This window comes from Gadus chalcogrammus, chromosome 2, assembly GCF_026213295.1.
Source record: "Gadus chalcogrammus isolate NIFS_2021 chromosome 2, NIFS_Gcha_1.0, whole genome shotgun sequence".
Lineage (NCBI taxonomy): Eukaryota > Metazoa > Chordata > Actinopteri > Gadiformes > Gadidae > Gadus > Gadus chalcogrammus.
The window spans coordinates 16442622-16463525 of record NC_079413.1 but is presented as its reverse complement, the minus strand read 5'-3'; the positions used below and the strand labels follow the sequence as shown (position 1 = coordinate 16463525).

Here is a 20904-nt window from a genome sequence, read left to right as displayed (position 1 = left end):
TGCTGGGAGTTCTCTCCGTCGGCCCAGCGCTGGCGGCTCTGATCCAGAGCTGCAGGACGTCTGGTGAACTCTGGTGTCACTGCAGACAGAATAACTAAACAACTGTTTCCTTAAAGGTTGGGTATGGGCACAACTCAAATGGTACCTACCCCCTCTCCTTCAACGCTGACTCTGTCTCCACCCATTCCAAGTACATGGACGCGCAATCATGCACGAGCGCGAACACAGATGCGCGAGAGCAAGCCATTAGCTAGCTCCAGTAGCTACCGCAGGATAACAACAAACAGAAGCTTGCTCTTGGTCACAAGCTTTGAGTAGGTGCACGAAGGGGTCACACGCGGGGAGCGGGGGAGGGGAAGTGCAGTACGACCGTTTGATTGACGTACTTACTGTCCAATGCCACTCGGTGGGTCTGGAAATCATTGGCTGGAGTTTTTCGAGCCCTGCCCGTTCCACGGATGATTGACTAACTCAGTGGCTGTAAGTGGATTATGATAACGATTTCAGTAATTTTGCAAAAATTGCCAAAAAAGAGAATTCCATACCCAACCTTTAAAGATCCCATAGCATGCTACTTCATGGATGCTTTAATATAGATATTAGTGGGCCCCTAACACAGTATTTGAAGACGTTCCCGAAATTCAGCCGTGGTGCAGAGTTACAGCCACTACGAGCCAGTCGCACATTGAGCTTACCCCAAACGCACCGTTTCGGTGTCTGTAGCTTTAATGCAAAGCAGGAGGAGAGAGGCGGGTCAAGGCGGAGGGTGGGGGTGTGGCCCCGAGCAGCTTGCGGCCAAGGTACCATGCGCTCTGTTTACTGTGGATGTATCGCAATGGCGAGGCGCACACAGCCTTTGGCAGTGTAATATTCTAGAACACTCGGGTGCTCCGACGGGAGTCCTGGAGCCCTATATCTAAAAATATGATATTATACATAGATATCTATATCATAGATATTATGAATCACAAACGACTGTGTTGGGATCTCTGACGTCTCTGGTTCTTCCACTTCCACATCAATCTAAAGTAAGATGAACCACGTGCTGCCCTTGCTCCGATGGAATCTTGTAAGGGTTTATGAATGAGTCGATGCAGTCGATGACAATCGATCCCCCAGCGAGTCGGCGTGTAGCAGCGATCTATGCCAGGTAATTAGGACCTGTGGCCTCGTTAAGAGGTAGGCCGCATCCCCGCTAATTACTCTTCAAGAGCCGCCTTCATCAAAGCTGATGCAAATCTTTTGGTTCGGTTTAAACGTGTTTCCCCTTAACCCTACAGAGTGTCAGCCTTCATTCGGAAGTCGGATAGGTGATTTAGGACCCATAACCCCGCTAGACCCAGGATCAACTACCCCCCTCCCCCCTCCCTCTGTCCCCAACTCTCCACTAACTCCATCTTTCAACCCTAATAAATCCTTTCTTAAATCAAGTAAAAGACTGAACCAGACTAAACAGTCTGGTTCAGACTTTCACGAGGACATAATCCCTCCAGGAAGCACGCTGCTGTCTTTGTGGTCCAAGATTGGCTACCCCCGATCTGAACCCATGAGCAACCAAACGAAGCAGCTCAATCTGCTGTGCAGAGCCGTTGCTGTTCTACCAACACATCGCCCCCCCCCCCTCCTGAGCGTTTGCTGTTCTAACAACACATCGGCCCCCCCCCTCCAGAGCTGCTGCTGTTCTACCAACACATCGTCCCCCCCTCCAGGGCGGCTGCTGTTCTACAAACACATCGTCCCCCCCCTCCAGAGCGGCTGCTGTTCTACCAACACAACGCCCCCCCCTCCAGGGCCGCTGTTGTTTTACCAACACATCCCCCCCCCCCCCCCCCCACCTCCAAAGTGGCTGCTGTTCCACCAACACATCGTCCCCTCCCTCCGGCGAGCAGCTCGGCGCCGCGTAGCCCCCGATGCACCACCTGCAGTCTGCTGCTGTCGTTGTAGGGCTGCTATCCCCCTTAACGGGATTAGTATTTGCAGAGCCTGTTAACAGAGAATACCTCACCTCATTAGGCCCTGGCGCTAAGGGAGACCGGGCCAGGCAGTCTGGGGCTGGAACGCCGCCAACCACCGCCCCAACTCCCTGGAGCCCAGAGTACCTCCCCAGACCTTAAGCTAATGCTCTGTAGCGCTATTGCTCTAGCTGGCGTCTTTCACACAAAAAACATTTCCTTAGTGTTTTTAATGAATCAGTAGAGCAATGGCGACATAAAGGTCCAAACCGAGGCTGAAGAGAGATCAAACACCTTCTGGAAACACGTTTCAGACACCAGCCTGCTAGCATGATGCAGACGGATTCTGATGAATGCCAATTATGAATGTCAAGGAAAGCTGGCTTCAAAGAACAACCTTTACATCAGCAGTGATTTGACAGGATTAACATTGCTTTGAATAAGATACACTGATGCTGATAAAAGATGTTCTGACATATCCAACAATAATATCCTAAATGACGCGCCATCATTTTAGCTCTCAAATGTCAAAATGTCTACATGTGTTGCTGGATTTTACAAATATATTTGTTTCTTTGTGTGCGTGTCCATGTGTGTGTGTGTGTGTGTGTGTGTGTGTATGTGTGTGTGTGTGTGTCTGTGTGTGTGTGTGTGTAGGTGGGTAACCTGGGCCTGCTCTTCATGCTGTTGTTCTTCATCTACGCCGCCTTGGGGGTGGAGCTATTTGGAGAGTTGGGTGAGTGTGACCTTCACTAACTTACCACTTCACTAACTAACCAATTCACTAACTAACCGCTTCACTAACTAACCACCTAACTAACTAACCACCTCACTAAATATCTGCTTCACTAAGTAACCACCTAACTAACCGCTTCACTTGCTAAACACTTAACCATCTAACCGCTTAACCAACTAACCACTTAACTAACTAACCGCTTCGCTAACTAACCGCCTCACTAACTAACCGCTTCACTAACGAACTCCTTCACTAACTAACCGCTTGCTTCACTAAATAACCACTTCACTAACTCACCGCTTCACTAACTAACCGCTTCACTAACTAACCACTGAGCTAACCAACCACTGAGCTAACTAACCACTTAACTAACTAACCGCTTCACTAACTAAGGCGGGGCGGGCCTGTTGGGGGGCGGGGCCTGGTGGGGGACGGGGCGGTGCGTCACTCATAAACATTACCTCGCCTGAGAGTCAGGACCTCTGTGATTGACATGCGACAGGTTAGCCAGTAAAGAAGACTGACGCGGTCAGCGTTACAGAGTGGAAGACAAAGCTCTGCTCTGGCTGAGAATCTTATGTTATTAAACATAAGAAGAACCGTAATTCTGTTATAATCATACTCAGTATACTGTAGGGCAGGGGTCAGCAACCTTTTCAACATGCAGTGCCAGTTTTACATTTTCTCGTTAATGAGTGTGCCTTAAGCGACAATATATTAAAAATTAAACTGAATTATGACACAGCGACCAAAAACATTTCCAGAAGACCTGGAATTGTATTATTTCCATATAGTCCACAATCATGCATCAACATTTTAAATGTTTTTTTGGTTATATCGTTATATGTTATATTTGCAACATGGGCTTACAAATTCTAATTACGTGTGTCCCATCTTTAAACACCATTTTCAGAAAACTCATTCAAAAATATATTTGCAATGTGATAAATTTGTAAAATACGAGAATATATGAGAATGTTGGAAACATCCACGTCAATATCTTTAAGGCATGTACAGTTTTGCAAAACCAGGTGAAGGCGATGCATACAGGCCACTTGCAACAATATTTTAAATATTTCCTTTTCTATTACTCACAATATAGGTTTAAAAACTATTAATTGATCCCATTTCAGAAAACTGCTTTCTGTAACTAATTTAAACATATTTGCACTAGGAGGAAATGCCCAAAATAGAATAAAGTGCAAAAAAAAATCGGTAGTAATGATTATGCTGCCGCATTGTGCTGTGAATTATTATTATTATTATTAATAATTATTAATATATTATTATTATTATCGGGTCTGGTTACAGTTCTATACCGTGTCTGTTGGTTACAGTTCTATACCGTGTCTGTTGGTTACAGCTCTATACCGTGACTGGTTACAGATCTATACCGTGTCTGTTGGGCTAAAGCTCTATACCGTGTCTGTTGGTTACAGCTACATACTGTGTCTGGTTAAAGCTCCATACCGTGTCTGTTAGTGTTTACAGCTCCATACTGTGTCTGTTTACAGTTCCATAAAGTGTCTGTTTACAGCTCTATACTGTGTCTGTTGGTGACAGCTCTATACCGTGTCTGTTGATAACAGCTCTATACCGTGTCTGTTGGTTACTGCTCTATACCGTGTCTGTTGGTTACAGCTCTATACCGTGTCTGTTGGTTACAGCTCTATACCGTGTCTGTAGGTTACAGCTCTATACCGTATCTGTTCGTTACAGCTCTATACCGTGTCTGTTGGTTACAGCTCTATACCGTGTCTGTTGGTTACATCTCTATACCGTGTCTGTTGGTTACAGCTCTATACCGTGTCTGTAGGTTACAGCTCTATACCGTATCTGTTCGTTACAGCTCTATACCGTGTCTGTTGTTTACAGCTCTATACCGTGTCTGTTGGTTACACAACCACTGTGAGAACAATGTTGACTCTGGTCTCAGGCTTTATTTTTGCCAGTAGATTATTCCCTTAATACAAACAAACAAACACATGTTTTGGATCAAACCCAAATCCATCCCTGGGATCGGATGTTGAAACATGCCCTTGTTTTGTGCGTTCCGGAAAAAAATAACAATTCGATGCATGAAGGTTGTTGGTTCCACCCCCTTCCTGTATCGACCAATCCCAGCGTTGAGCACATACCCAATCCATCCTAATGTACTCACACAGCCGCAGACACTAGTAATGGGTTGGAATGATATTGGTATCAAACATCCTTCCTGATACATTTTTGGCTGTCACATGTGCATGTGTGTGTGGCGATCCATGCTGACAGCTTACATTGTGTTCATGGCCCCTGTCATCAGCTCAGAGGCCGAGGGAGATGAATGGATTAGAACAAAACACACTGCAACTGTGGCTTCCTTTTCGGAGATTACAGAGACAAACAGACAGAGATCTGGCATCAGCTGACTATAATATCTGGTGACCTCCCGTCTTCATCGGGCTGCTAAGAGAGGGGGGGAGGGAGGAAGAGTTGGGGAGAGAGAGGGAGGGAGGGAGGGAGAGGGGGGGAGGGAGGCGGAAGGGGGGAGGGGGGCGGAAGGGGGAAGGAGGGGAGGAGATGCTGAGTAGGACAATGCTAGAGGATGATTCAGCTCATCTCTTGATGTCCTCCTGACTCTTTCCCTTCCTCAACCTTTATGTCGTTTGTGTCGTTTTCTCCTGATTTTGCGTGTCATTGGTCTCTGCATTTGTCTTTGCTCTCTGTACGATAGACCTGTTCCTAAACGATCAATTCTTAGGTAAAGCAGAAAGGGTTCTCTGTCCTCTGTAGTCGTGCCCTGTGGTTCTGAACCGCTGCCAATCCTGAACGATGACTTCATATTGAAGCCTTTATCATGTTTAATATTGCTTAAAAACGTTATCATCTTCCTATTCCCATCATCAGTCATTATCCTGGATGATCTGAATCAGCTGTTTGCTGTCTAGTGTGAAACGATGTTATGTGGTCTGAGCTGCACTGTTAGTGTTGACCCTGACCCCTACCCACTCCCTCTCTCCCCCTCACTGTCTCCCACTCCCTCTCAGCCTCCCTCTCTCCCCCTCTCTCCCCCTCTCTCCCCCCTGCCGTGTGTTATCCCCCTCTCTCTCCCTCTCTCCCCCCTCCAGTGTGTAATGAGGACTCTCTCCTCCTCTCTTTCCCTCTCTCCCCCTCTGTCTACCCCTGCAGTTTGTAATGAGGACTCCCTCCCCCTCTATCTCCCCCCTGCAGTGTGTAATGAGGACTCTCTCCTTTTCTCTTCCCCTCTCTCCCCCTCTGTCTCCCCCCTGCAGTGTGTAATGAGGACTCTCTCCCCCTCTGTCTCCCCCCTCCAGAGTGTAATGAGGACTCTCTCCTCCTCTCTTTCCCTCTCTCCCCCTCTCTCCACCCTTCAGTGTGTAATGAGGACTCTCTCCCCCTCTCTCCCACTCTGTCTCCCCCCTTCAGTGTGTAATGAGGACTCTCTCCTCCTCTCTTCCCCTCTCTCCCCCTCTCTCCCCCCTGCAGTGTGTAATGAGGACTCTCTTCTCCTCTCTTCCCCTCTCTCCCCCTCTGTCTCCCCCCTTCAGTGTGTAATGAGGACTCTCTCCCCCTTTGTCTCCCCCCTGCAGTGTGCAATGAGGACTACCCGTGTGAGGGGATGAGTCGTCACGCCACCTTTGAGAACTTCGGCATGGCGTTCCTCACCCTGTTCCAAGTCTCCACCGGGGACAACTGGAACGGCATCATGAAGGTACGCCCCCGCCCCCAGCTTGCTCATTAACCACCTCTGCATGGACCTTTAGCTAATTGGTTAGATCAACAAATAAAGGGGGATTTAAAGAACATACTTGGAATATCATTGGTGATCATCAATCATCATTATAATCGCTTACTTTTGATGAATAGTAATAGACTTGGACCCTTCGTTTAGGATAATTGGATCATTATGATTTACATGCATCATCATTCTTTTAGTAGCTGTCATTAGAGTGCGATTTAACAGAAGTGAAACTCTACATCAGTGAGGATATTTGACGAATTGGAACCTCCTGGATCAGAGATGTTGTGGTGGTGCTGGTATTTGGCACATGTCCAGTAGGATAACAACACAAACCCCTTCATCCAGCCTCAGAGCTGAGCTGCATCATGGCTCTGTGGTTCAGTGGGAAGTTAGTCTCAGTCCAATGCCCCCAGGAGACGCTGGACTGAATCCTGTCTCCAGGACAGTTTGGGAGAAGTGCTGATGTGCAGCAGGAGGGAATAAACAGAAGAGAACCGGCTTCATGTTCACAGGCTCCTTCAAGCTGCTTTGAAGAGACGTGCAATCGTGTTCAAAGAACGGCTGCATGGGAGTGATGCAGTAGGACTGGATGTAACAGCTGGATGTAACAGCTGCAGTAGGACTGGATGTAACAGCTGGATGTAACCGATGCAGTAGGACTGGATGTAACAACTGGATGTAACTGCTGCAGTAGGACTGGATGTAACAGCTGCAGTAGGACTGGATGTAACAGCTGGATGTAACCGATGCAGTAGGACTGGATGTAACAACTGGATGTAACTGCTGCAGTAGGACTGGATGTAACAGCTGCAGTAGGACGGGATGTAACGAGATGTTACTCTGTAGAAAAAACCTTACAAAGATGTTACTCTCTAGCTAACAGAGATGATGCTCTATTACTAACAGAGATGTTACTCTAACATAGATGTTACTCTCTATCTAACAGAGATGTTACTTCTAAGTAACAGAGATGTTACTCTCCAACTAATAGATAATTTACTCTTTATCTAACAGAGATGTTACTTCTAACTAACAGAGATGTTACTCTCTAGCTAAGAGAGATGTCCCTCTCTAACAACAGAGAAGTTACTCTAACAGAGATGTTACTCTCTTTCAAAGAGGATGTTTTACTCCTAGCTAAGATTGTCAACGGATGTCTCAGAAAAAGACTTCCTCTGCGCTGTGCAGTGTGGCCATCATACTTTCTAGTTGTTGCTCATGGGTTCAAAGTTTACTTTGGGGGCAATGGTGCGGTTGGCGGTAGAGCTTTCCCCGGAGCGGAGAGTACTTCTCTCTATGAAACAGGATCAGGACTTCACAGTGAGGACATGAAAGCGCAGACCATTGTTCAGCGACGGTGGGGAGAGGAGGGGATCATCTTGGGCTGTTCGATCGACTGGAATACGAGCAAGAGGTTGATCATCTACCTGGATGTAGTGATCTATGATATAGTAGTGTATAGAGTATAGTAGTTTGAGACTTTATAATCCAGAGTTTCTCAGTGGTGAGCTCCTATTCGGCTGAGTGGAGGGATGATCACACAAGGTCTGCAGGCTTTATTGAGCTTTAATGAAGATGTGAGATGTGTGGTCCCAGTCTGAGATGTGTGGTCCCAGTCTGAAGGAGATGTAAGGTCCCAGTCTGAGATGTGTGGTCCCAGTCTGAGGGAGATGTGAGGTCCCAGTCTGAGATGTGTGGTCCCAGTCTGAGGGAGATGTGAGGTCCCAGTCTGAGATGTGTGGTCCCAGTCTGAGGGAGATGTGTGGACCCAGTCTGAGTTGTGTGGTCCAAGGTTGACTTGTGAGTACACTGTCACGTTGGTCCCCCCCCTCCCCCATACACTACATGCTACACGTGGCTAGCTCGCTTGTTAGCAGGAATGTTGACATGGAAACAAATGAGTCCCACAAATTGAGCTCATCAACCTTCCATTTATATTGAAACCTAACCCTCCTCTCACCCACCTCCGCCTCATCTCTCTCTCCTCCTCCACCTCTTTACACCTCACCTCAACCACCTCCTCCTCCTCTCTCCTCCTCCACCTCTACACACCTCCTATCACCCACCTCCACATCCTCCCCATCCTCCCCATTCTCCCCCTCTTTCCCCCCCCCCCCCCCCACCAGGACACGCTGCGAGAGTGCCCGCCGGACCACAGCGGCGTTCCCGGCGGTATTGCCGGGGGCGCCGGGGGTGTGGCCGGCGTGGACTACGCATGCAACCCCAGCCTGCAGTTCATCTCTCCGCTGTACTTCGTCTCCTTCGTGCTCACCGCCCAGTTCGTGCTCATCAACGTGGTGGTGGCCGTGCTGATGAAGCACCTGGACGACTCCAACAAAGAGGCCAAGGAGGAGGCGGAGATGGACGCTGAGATCGAGCTGGAGCTGGCCCAGGGCACCCTCTGCTGCATGGGCACGCCAGGGTGTGGCGGCGGGGGCGGGAGTGCCCCCCCGGAGAAGGTCTGCCCCGGGGGGAAGGACAGAGGGGGGGGAGGGGGGGCGCCGGGGCGGAGGGACGACGAGGGCGGAGGCAGGAAGACGGCCCGTCACCGCGGCACCGCGCCCCCCCCGCAGCACGGACCCCTAGGCTCCTCCCACTCCAACCAGAAGCAGTACTCCCCGGCTCAGGTGAGGGGGGCTCCCTTGGGGAGGGGGGGGTGGAGCAGTACTCCCCGGCTCAGGTGGGGGGGGCGTCCTTGGGGGGAGGGGGGGTGTCCTTGGGGGCGGGGGGGGGGGGGAGGCGATGCCGTTGGTGGGGTCCTGTGTGTCTTTACGTGTGAATGTGTGTACGTGTGAGTGTGTGTGTCTCTGTGAGGCTGTATGAGTGTTGAGTGTTATTCTCCTAGTGTCTTCACACAGAGAGAACAAACATATGAACAGAGGAATTGACATCTGATTCTACGAGAACAGAGAGAGGGTCAGCTGAGAACAAGGCAACAAGATTTTGGTCTTAGGATTGAATCGTAGTGAGAGAGAGAGAGAGAGAGAGAGAGAGAGAGAGAGAGAGAGAGAGAGAGAGAGAGAGAGAGAGAGAGAGAGAGAGAGGGATGGATGGTTGGGTCCTGAGCGTGGAGGCGATGTGATACTTTGTGGTGGTAGAGCCGACAGTCCCTCTTTAGGGGAAGGATCCCTACAGGGAGTCAACGAGATCTCAAGGAGACCCTCCCATATGCAGCTCGTTTTGCAAAGGGTAGGGTAGGTGGCGGCGTCGCCATGGCGAAACCCTTTCAGGTGGCGGCTGGCATAGCAGACCGGGCCTTAATCACCTTTTCAATTAGGCTTTTCTTTCTCTGCGTTTGACATCCAATTAACCTTTGACCCCCAGTTGGTACACACACATTATGTCCTCAAAGTCATGGAGATGGTCACGCATACACACACACACACATTCACATGCACACCAGACACAGACACACACACACACCAGACAAAGACACACACACCACACACACCTGCATACACACTATACGCAACCACACACAAACACACACGCGTTGTCCTGCCGACCCGTAATCACAGCCTGACAGAAGACACACTTTGATTGTATCTAATCATGGTGTGAAAAATGAGTTACACACACGAGGGGCCACACACACACACACACACACACACACACACACACACACACACACACACACACACACACACACACACACACACACACACACACACACACACACACACACACACACACACACACACAAACACAGCTACACATACACAGCTACACACACAATCTTTCATACACACTTACAAATCAACACACACACAAAGACGCACATACACACTCTCACACACACACACACACATACAGATGAGTCATCGCCCCCAAGCTGTGAAGCCTCCACCTTGTGGAGCTCAACATGGCCACCAGAGAAGACGTGTTCAGCTCGTGTCGACAACTAACACACGGCCAGGAGTTAAGCTGAACTTTATTTAGTAGTTTACCTTATCTCTCTCTCTCTAAAAGTTATGGGCTTGTACACGATGTCTCTGTCAAGAAAATATGTATTTGCTGTACGGTGCTTGCAGATGAATTGATTTAAAAGTACAACTTATTACCGCTGTAACAGCTGTTCTTTCCCAAATAATTTAACAAAAATGTGTGGCAGGTAGTTGAGAGAAGCAAAGTGTATGCGCGAGGTGCACAAGCAGCATTATGCATGCGCCCTTAAAATAGCATCTGAACAATGCGGCACTGACTTTAAACCAGGTATTTCCTGGTTTGTGGCAGAATTTTTTTCTGAAACTGCAAAATAGCACAAGGGAACGTTTGCACCAGAACATGCCTCCTCCTTTCACCGAACCGCACCTTGGGGCGCAAGATTATTCCCTCATTTACTGACCTGTGGCGGAGGAAGGAAAAGAACGCTCTGCGCCAGTTGCAAACTAGCAACAACACATGCGGCAGTGTAGAAAGTAAATTGCGCTGGAGGCAAGAAAGGGCTCTTAGAGTTGTTAGCCGAAGTGACAAACAAACTGAATTTGGAATCAGCGCGGAATCAAACGTGCTCACTGATCTGTGAAGCATTAGCATAAAAGAGGCACACAATTAAAAGCCCCTGATGGTGTCTCTAACAGCACGATGAGGGAAACCATCTGAAACACTGAGGGAGAGGAAAACACTCAGTAGGGCAGAACGACCGGGGGAGACGAGGCGGACTGGGGCAACATGGATCCAGGCAGTTATTCTCCCTCCTCCTCCCTCCCACCTCCCTCCCCCATCCCTCCTTCCCCTCCTCCCTCCCTCTCTGGTAGACAGCTCCTGTTCGGTCCACTAATACTTATGGTGCTGAGGGGCGACATGCCGTCACTGCACTTCTATTTAGGGCATAGCTCCGCCTGCATAGCGTAGGAACCAGGTGCATGTGTGTGCGTGTGTGTATGCGTTTGTGCGCGCGTGTGTGCTTATGTGTGTGCGTGCGTGTGTGTGCCTGTGAGTGTGTGCGTGTGCAGTCCGTGCTGCTCCTCAGCTCTGAGAATAGGCTGCGTGGGAAGCAGCACAGTGACCGCGTTTCACCAGTGGAAGCAGCTGACTTCCGGCTGCCACGTGGCCATGCGCTGGGCTGCGGCCGCGGGGCAGCGGGTGAATTAATAAGAGACTAGAGACCGGCGTTCAGCCGACACTTTGATCCCAAACACCGGAGGATATTCTGAGAGCAGTGACTGTGACTATTGAGGTATTATTGAGTTGATGTGAAAGAACTGACAGCTGGGCGATCGAGAGACAGAAACCCCTGCGCTGGGCGGTCGAGAGAGAGAGACCCGCACGCAAGGCAGTCGAGAGAGAGAGACCCCCTAACTTGAGCTCTGCTGAGGCAGAAGATCCAGACAGGAAGTGCTTACTGGACAGATCTCTTAATGAGGACGACTTTGATTCTAAAGCTCCTTTAAACCATGATACACAAAGCTCTCCTAAACCTCAGATTGTCTTAACAAGCGAGTAACCCCTGACTGCAGCTCGCAGATCGAGGAGGAGCTAAATGTGGGCGGGCTTAAACGTTTAACTCCGCCCACATTTAAGGAAAATTCCGCGCAGTATCATACGTTCTCCCGCTTTCGAGCGGAGGAGCTAAATGTGGGCGGGCTTAAATGTTTAAGCCAGCCCACATTTAAGGAAAATTCCGCGCAGTATCATGGACCAGACGGAAATACGTTCTCCCGCTTCTGTCTTTGGTTTATTTGACTTAGCTAATATAATTGTGTACGAGTGTACGAAATAATATGTGTCTATACTAAAAAAGACATTTGAAATGACAAGTTAAAAGTAGGAATGTCTAAGTCTATCAAATGCATGAACCCTTTTCCATATTACCGGTAAGTCATTGTGCTGTGCTGTTCTGTATTGATGTTTGAGAATGTGCTGCCGGATCTCCGCCACCAGATGGCGCCCGAGAGGATAAAACCATGGGTTAAACGTTTAGACCCGCCCACATTTAGCTCCTCCGCTCGAAAGCGGGAGAACGTATGATACTGCGCGGAATTTTCCTTAAATGTGGGCGGAGTTAAACGTTTAAGCCCGCCCACATTTAGCTCCTCCTCGATCTGCGGGCTGCAGTCAGGGGCACTTGTAACAAGCTGCCGAGGCGCTAATGGTCGCTGCTTCACATGTAATCACAGCAGAATGGGAGATGATGGGATCCTTCCGCAAGTCTTTTACACCTGGGACTGAGCTTAGTCTGTTAAGTCTGGGACTGACTTGGAGTCTGTGAGGTCTGGGACTGAGCCGGAGTCTGTTAGTCTGGGACTGAGCTGTCTGTGTGCTCAGGCTCCATCAGACGTAGAGACTGCTGGAGCTCAGGGCATCTAGTTGTTATGGTTGTTTCAACCATTCCCTGCAGTGGTCTCCCTGACCCCTGACCTGAGGAGGGGGCCATCATGGGGGATCAGAGTTTAAATCCGTTGAGCATGAGCGGGTGAAGCTGTAGGCGTGTCTGTGTAGTTGTGTGAGTGTGTCTCTGCATGTCGGTGTGTGTCTCTGTGTGTCTCTGTGTGTCTGTGTGTGTGTCTGTGTGTGTCTCTGTGTGTGTGTGTGTGTCTGTGTGTGTCTGCGGTGCCCATGAGTGTAAGGAGTTGCATAGAAAGAGTGTATAACCGCCAGAGGGAGGAGCAGAGGGAGGAGCAGAGGGTGGAGCAGAGGGTGGAGTAGAGATAGGGGTAGAGGGTGGAGCAGAGGGTGGAGTAGAGGCCCCTCCTCCACCTTAATGACGCTCTGTTGTTTCTCTCCCGTGTCTCTTGTCCTGCATGCCGCGCACATCGCGCATGTGCACGCCTCCGCGCCGCGCCACACACACATGTCTGCTCGCCTGTTCTGTTTTTCTTGTGTGTCTCCTGTGTGTGTTTCTGTGTGTGTGTGTGTTTCTGTGTGTGTGCGTTTCTGTGTGTATGCGTGTGTGTGTGTGTTTGGGTGTGTGCAAATGTATGTATGTGTGTTGGCACGTTTGTCTGTATGTGTGTTTGTGTCTGTGTGTATTTGGTGTGCAAATGTATATGTATGTGTGTACCTGCGTATGCATGTGTGTGGTTTTGTATTGCGTGTCTGTGCGCTTGTACATGTGTTTGTCTGTGTGTCTGTGCGTACGTCTGAATGTGTGTATGCACGTGTGTTGTGTTGGTATGTGCGTGTGTGTGTGTGTGTGCGTGTGCACTTGTGTGTGTGTGTGTGTGTGTGTGTGTGTGTGTGTGTGTGTGTGTGTGTGTGTGCAGGAGAGCCAGTGGCTGGACAGCGTGTCTCTGCTCATCAAGGACTCCCTGGAGGGCGAGATGCAGATGATTGACAACCTGTCGGGCTCTGTCTTCCACCACTACTCCTCCCCGCCCCCCGTCTGCCGGGACTGCAGGGTCCGCACACAAGAGGTACCCCCCCACCGGACCCCCCCGTCCGGACCTCCGAGCACGTGTACTACGTCCATGCACACACCCACGCGCAAAAACACAACCACACACACGCACACACACACAGGCACACAGGTAGAATGAAGGCCTCCCGTCCATCACACTGCATTATGGAGGCTGATTGGTGCTTGCAGGCCTGAAGATGCGTGCACTCCGACCTGCAGACAGGCTGCTGGTCTGACCGCTGTCTGAGAGCTTACCACCTGTTTCTGATAAAGAGCTTACAGCCTGTTTCTGACAGATCTACAAGAAAAGCAGGGTTTGTCAGCGTCATACAGCCTGGGCCCCTAGGCCTGGGGTCCAGGGGCCCAGGCCTAGGGGACCAGCCCTAGGGCCCAGGGTAAAGGAGGCCCCTACCTGACACTCTCACACCCTCCTCTGCATGGTGCCGCTCCTATCTCCAGACCGCTTAGACGAACGATCGTGATGATCTGTTTCCTGTTTAACGTGCTCTGCTACACACAGGAAGAAGAACTGACACGCACGCATGCAGGCACACACCCATGCACACACGTGCACACGCAAAAACACATACACAGACACAAACACACACAAAACAACGTCAAGACAGGCAGATAAACACACACAGGTTCAGGACAGCATGCCCGTGCTGGCGTCCTTCACAGCGGTAAACATCAGAAGCTCGTTGAGAAGAGACCGTACGGACGGACTCTCCTCATCCTGTCATCCCGCTCTCTGCAGCTGCTGTCAAGCCAATCTCCTTCCCTCTCTCTCCCGCTCTCTCCCTCCCTCTACTTCCCTCTCTCTCTATCTGTCCCTCCCTCTCTCTTCTGCTCTCAGCTTGTTAATGTAGTGGAGCTGATGCCCCTGATGTGTGTGTGTGTGTGTGTGTGTGTGTGTGTGTGTGTGTGTGTGTGTGTGTGTGTGTGTGTGTGTGTGTGTGTGTGTGTGTGTGTGTGTGTGTGTGTGTCTGTGTGTGTGTGTGTGTGTGTGTGTGTCTGTGTGTCTGTGCGTGCGTTTGTGTGTGTGTGTTGTGCTGCAGAACCAGGTTCATGTTAGTGTAGTTCAGATGTTGGCTAGATTAGGACCCCGATGGTCCTGGTTCAGGCTGAGGCTGGTTCTCCTATAGACGTGTTCTTCTGATCAGCCTCATCATCCGTGCCACAGGAGGAGAAAGCATTTTGTTCTAACGTAAAGCTCTATACCCTATGTCTCACCTGAAACAGTCCCAGAAACTGCGTATTTGATTATTAACTTGAGTGTTAATGGAGTACAGATTTGGCAAATGGACTGTATTTATGGAGACATCACCACCAAACGAAGTGGGCACTTTGGTAATGTGTTCCTGATCTGAATCCTGAATTGTCACACATCGCTGCTGCCATTAGGAGGGCTCTCTACACTTGGCTTGCTGATCCATTATCACCCTGCCCCTCTCTCTCTCTCTCTCTCTCTCTCTCTCTCTCTCTCTCTCTCTCTCTCTCCTCTCTCTCTCTCTCTCTCTCTCTCTCTCTCTCTCTCTCTCTCTCTCTCTCTCTCTTGTTCCCTCTTTTCTCAAATCAAGAACAAGTGCAGCAGTGAATGACTTGTTTCAGAGGCCATAGACTCCTGATATGCAACCCTCTGTCGCTCTGTCGCTCTGTCTCTCTGGCTCTTTGTCTCTGTATCTCTGTATCTATGTCTCTATGTCTCTATGTCTCTGTCTCTCTGTGTTTCTCTTGTTTGGTCTCTATATATATATGTATATATATATATATATATATATATGCGTGTTTTACTTTCCTATTACGATCTGAAGTAAGCCAGATCTATAAACCCAGCAGGAGATTTCATGTGCTGTATGTTTTACTTGACCTACAAATAACTAACTAGTAACTAACTATTACTGCTGATGCAGGCATACGTTAAGCAGCGCATCAACGTATTAACTTAACTTAACTTAACTTAACTAAACTTAACGTGCATCATCATCATATCAATGAGCAGGGAGGGGCGGTCGGCACGTTGCTCAAGGACCGCTCAAGGTAGGCTGTCTCCATCGGGGATTTAAACACACAACCCTTCGACCTGGAGTCTAACCCTTAGGTGTCATTGTAGTGTCGTCGTCCCCTCGCCCACCACTGATCACTGAGAAACTGTGTGCCCCGCCCCCGCCCCCCAGCAGATCCAGATGGCGGAGATCGAGCAGGCCTCCCTGAGGTCGGAGCCGCAGTCTGACAAGTCGTCGTCGCCCCCCCCCCTCCCTGACGACCTCAGCCTGGAGGAAGGCGCCGGCCGCTACCAGCTGCTGCTGCACAGCGACCACAAGGTGACCACCCTCCCCCCCCCCCCCCCCCCCGGCTCTGTTTTAAAGCGTTGAGGGGCTTCAGACCAGCAGGCTGATGGTCTCCACTGGTCAGAGGAGCTTCAGACCAGCAGGCTGAAGGTCTCCACTGAGGAGCTTCAGGAGCTCCAGGAGACCAGCTGGGTGATGTCCGTCCGTCTCCAGCCCTCCTGTCTCAGTGGTGAATCCAGTTCGACCAACCAGCCTCTGGCCGTGGTGATGGATCCTCTTTTCCTCGGTACACTCTGTGACTGAAGCCGAGCGCTGACCACTGGAATGTTAGGATGCTTTCCACCAATGAAGCAAATGTTCTCTGTTAGCATAATGCGGCAACACAAGAGCAGGCTGATCGAACAGACTCAGACTGGGGCTCAGTACCAGAGCAGGCTGGTCAAACAGACTCTGACTGGGGCTCAGTACCAGAGCAGGTTGGTCAGACAGAGTACTTGATGCAACACTTGATAAATGAAGAGCAGAATGTTAATTCAGTCCCCATCGCTGGTAAGCAGGACCAGATGAGAGCAGCATGGGTTGAGCCAGTGGGCAGACACACAACCACAGACGCTGGTTTCAACGCAGGACGAACGTATTGCTGCAAAGCCTTTGCTCTTCTCCTCCTCAATCTGTAGCTTCATTATATTCTCTCGACATGCAGTAAATGTACGGAAAAGTGTGTCACCCCCATTAATTTATCTCTACTTTAGCCTTCACTCTGGCCTCTCTCGCTCCCTATCCCTCACTCTCTCCCTCCCTCCCTCCCTCCCTACCTCCCTCTCTCTCTCTCTCTCTCTCTCTCTCTCTCTCTCTCTCTCTCTCTCTCTCTCTCTCTCTCTCTCTCTCTCTCTCTCTCTCTCTCTCTCTCTCTCTCTCTCTCTCTCTCTCTCTCTCTCATTTTAATTGCAGCATACATTTATATAGATGTTTATATGTAGGTGTGTGTGAGTGTTGGGTTTGTATGGGTGCTCATGCTCTCTACTATAGCTGCCTTTAGGCTTGACCTGAAGCATTCTCTCCCCTCCCACCCCCCTCCCACTGCCCCCCCAACCAGGCTGTGAACCAGCGTTCCTTAGGAGGTAGGGAAGGAGAGAAGGAAGGAAGGGATGAAGGGGGGGAGGGAACATGAGCGGGAGGGTGGAGGTGGGAAGTAGGGAGGATTAGCTTAAACTCTGGGGGGGTGGGGTGTGGGGGGGGGGGGGCGGGGGGGATACGGGAGAGAAGACTTCAGGTCAAGGCAGCTAGAGTAGAGAGAGTGTGATGTGGAGTGTGTGAGTGTGTCAGTTTGTCTGTGTGTGTGTGAGAGTGTTTGTACAAACTACACACACACATACACACACTCTTACCCATTCAAACTCAAGAGAGAATGCTGACTGTAAAATGACAAACAAAGCTTTGGCTTAGTCCCTGATGGATGTACATATTGAGGTGTATGTGTGTACAATGTCTCCATATGGACCAGCAGCAGGAGACGGTGGAGGCTGGTTGGCATGGAGACCTGAGCAGGCCGGGTGGAGACAGGAATGCACGAGCACAGATTCAAAATAGAGAAGATGGAGAGGAGCAAGCATACAGATATTAATAGAACTGGGAAACTTCAACCGATAGAGAAGTGTCCCGTAGGAGTTTACCCTACATCCTCCTTCATCCACACCTCTCCTCTAAGACGAAGACACAGGACAGGGAGGATCAGTTGAAGGCCAGTGGGCAGCATGACCCCTGACCTCACAGCCAGGCAGTGTGGACGGTGCCGACCCCTGACCTCACAGCCAGAGAGTGTGGAAGGGGCTGAGGCTGCAGGTCCAGTCCTGGTAGATGCTAACCTTTTAAGATGAATCGGTCTAAAAAGAATCAAACTCCACTGGACGTTAATGAAGTCCACTCCCTGGATCTCTGTTTGAAGATGCATCATGAATTATTTTATACAACATTTCATATCTGCTTCAATCTTGCCATAAATCTGTCTTCGTGTTCGATTTTTTGCAGAAGCTGAACGTAGGTTAGTTTTTAAAAGCTCGTCTCCACATCCTGAAGACGTTCTCCTCCCCCCCCCTCCCAGGGAGCCAGGAGCAACAGCGACTCCCAGAGCTCAGAGGAGGCGGGGGGCTTCCACCAGGCAGGAGACACCCAGACCCAGACCCAGGTGGGGCTGGAGCCCCCCTCCCTGATCTCAGGAGAGGCCCAGAAGGAGGAGGAGGTGGAGGAGGAGGGGAGGGCGTTGATGGAGCTGATGGAGCTGGAGGTCCAGGCAGACCAGCACCAGCAGCACCATCAGCAGCACCACCAGAGGAGCCCCGGTGAGCAGGGGGGGGGGGGCATGGTTATAGTATGGTGAGAGTACCGTAACATGAAGGATGGAGCAGAGGGGAATACACTGTATTGAGTAATTAAGGAGGTCTCTAACTAAACTCAGGTCAGGTCGTTGAGGCAGGCAGACCAGGTAGGGGACCCCCTAAAGGTAGGGGTCCTGTGCCTCAATGAACTGACCTGAGTTTAACAGCTTCACTGTTCACAAGCATGCTGACAGCGAAGCGTCCAATCCCAGCCTCAGGAGCCTCCGGCCCCTTCAATGCTTCGGCCAGGGACATTGTTTTACCTAAACCTCAATCCATGGAGGCGTAACGCGTACCTTCGTATCCAAGCGAGCGGTCAAGTATCGAGCGCTCTAAGGACCAGCACCCCGTCATGGTCAATGCACTGAGCTTGTACGGCGCTCTTCTAACCAGTGGCCGCTCAAAGCGCTTCACCATCTCACCTAACATTCACCCATTCACACACACATTAACACACCGACAGCCGTGTCAACCACGCAGGGCGACAGCCAGCTCGTCAGGGGGAGTGAGGCGTCTCAAGGATGCCTCAGCAACCTTCCGGTTAACAGCCGACCAGCTCTACCTCCTGAGCGACATGCTGCCATCATCAATCAACGCCGAAACATTGAGTCTGTCAGCCCAAGCCAACCGTCCACCCCTCCCTCCCCCAGGGGGCGTGTCGAGCAGCAGGGGGCGGAGTGCCGAGGGGGACGAGGAACGCCGAGAGGGGTCCGGGGACCCGCTGTCCCGCTTCCGCCTACCGGTGGACTTCTTCCACCCAGTGGCGGTCCCAATCCCGGCCCCGCCCCGCAGCTGCAGCCTGCGTCTGACCCGGGGCCTGAGGCTGACCTCGCCTGCCACCTGGGCCTCGCTGAGATCCCCCGGGGCCCGCAACACCACGCTCTGCACGCAGGTCAGTACGGCAGTGGCCCCAGGTCAGTGGTCCACCAGGGGCCTAAGGTCAGTAGTCCACCAGGGGTCCAGGTCAGTGGTCCAGCAGGGGCCCCAGGCCTCACTACGCTCAGAGATATGTTCCCTTGACGTTTGTTCCTTCCCGCATCTAGCAATATAACTACTGATACAATTTATTTATGTTGTTTATTTTTTTCAGAACTACATGATTTACTTATATTATTTAGAATCTGTAATTATAATAATACTGGTACTCTTGTAAGCGTGAGCATCCATGTTTTTCCAACCCCTGCAGGGTTTGTGATGTTCTCTGTAGTTCTCTGCCTGTGTCGTAAAGGAGCTAGTCCCGTAATGGTATCGGATCGGCACCTAGACTTGCGTGCCTGCCGATACCGATGCTGCATTTAAGGGAGTATCGGATGAATTTCCGATGCTGATATCTGTAACACAGCTACCTTTGGATGATGCTGTCTGTGTCCCCCCCCAGCACCCGTCCCACAGCGACTCGTCCCTGGCAACGGGCAGCTCGGAGGGCAGCCTGCAGACCACCCTGGAGGAGGGCCTGAGCTTCAGCGTGTCCCCGCCCCGGAACCTGGACCCCCCCTTCCCCCTGGCGCCTCTCCCCCTCCTCTTCCCCTCGCTTACGTTGCACAGGGACGACCCCGCCGCCGCCGGCCCCCCCCAGGGGCCCCGGCCGCCTTCCGGCCTCACCCTCCAGGCCACCAGGGGCCACCAGAGGAGCCAGAGCAGCGGCCGCGGCAGCGCCAGCCCGGGCTGCACACGGGAGGACTCCATGGACCCCTCGGACGAGGACCTGGGCATCGGCATCGGCCCCTCCCTGGGGGGCTGCGGCTGCGGCCAGGCGGGGAACAGCGAACACTTGTCAGAGACGCTGAGCAGCCTGTCGCTCACCTCGCTGCTCTCGCCCGGCTCCCTTGCGCCCCGCGGAGGCGGCGTGAAGAAGTGCAGCAGCACAGGGAGCCTTGAACAGGGGGGGGCGCTGCTCTCGTCACGGGGCAGGGAGGGCCACAAGGGGGTCCTGGGTCTGGAGCTCATGGACCCTCAGGGCTTCCTGGCCAACCCCTCGATGGGGCTTGGGGACGGGCGGGGCAGCGGGGGGCGGCGGGGGGACGGAGGAAGGGGCGGCGGGCACGAGTCCTTCAGCCTGAAGAGCTCCAACCAGACGCTGGTGGGGCCCCGCCGGAAGAACAGATGAAGAACACCGCCGCCCCCCGCCTCGTGTCCTCACCCTCTGGCTCCGAACCGTCGCCTCCCCCTTTACTCTCCCTGTCACACTGCGGCCGGCGTGACGTCACTTGATGTCCTGTGTTCCCACCCCCATCCCGCCCAGACCCTGTCCGGATGTGTTTGTGAGTGCGCCCAGGCTGAACTCGGGCGGTCCGGTGGGTCAGAGGAGGACTAGTGTGGCCCTCAGAGCGGGGGCCAACAGGGCAGAACAGGGCCTCTAGCTGCTGAGGGCTGGTACCACTAGAGGCCACGCATGGTTCTGGTCGACTGCAGCCCGGAGGCCCTCTTTATATCAGGGAGTTTACAGCAAAAGGCACAGAGCTGAAAATC

The 20904-nt window shown here is 51.5% G+C and overlaps 1 protein-coding gene across 1 annotated transcript in view; it reads left to right on the top strand.

Moving 5' to 3' along the window:
- The window catches only part of LOC130402081 (voltage-dependent T-type calcium channel subunit alpha-1I-like), a 281069-nt gene extending 260527 nt beyond the window's left edge, over positions 1-20542 (top strand). Inside the window, exons 31-38 of the mRNA XM_056606183.1 lie at positions 2610-2688; positions 6279-6400; positions 8557-9057; positions 13636-13785; positions 15950-16093; positions 18162-18399; positions 19086-19327; positions 19814-20542. Coding sequence (XP_056462158.1) covers positions 2610-2688; positions 6279-6400; positions 8557-9057; positions 13636-13785; positions 15950-16093; positions 18162-18399; positions 19086-19327; positions 19814-20542 — 2205 coding nt within the window. The remainder of the gene's footprint in view (positions 1-2609; positions 2689-6278; positions 6401-8556; positions 9058-13635; positions 13786-15949; positions 16094-18161; positions 18400-19085; positions 19328-19813) is intronic.
- Positions 20543-20904: the final 362 nt, after the last annotated feature.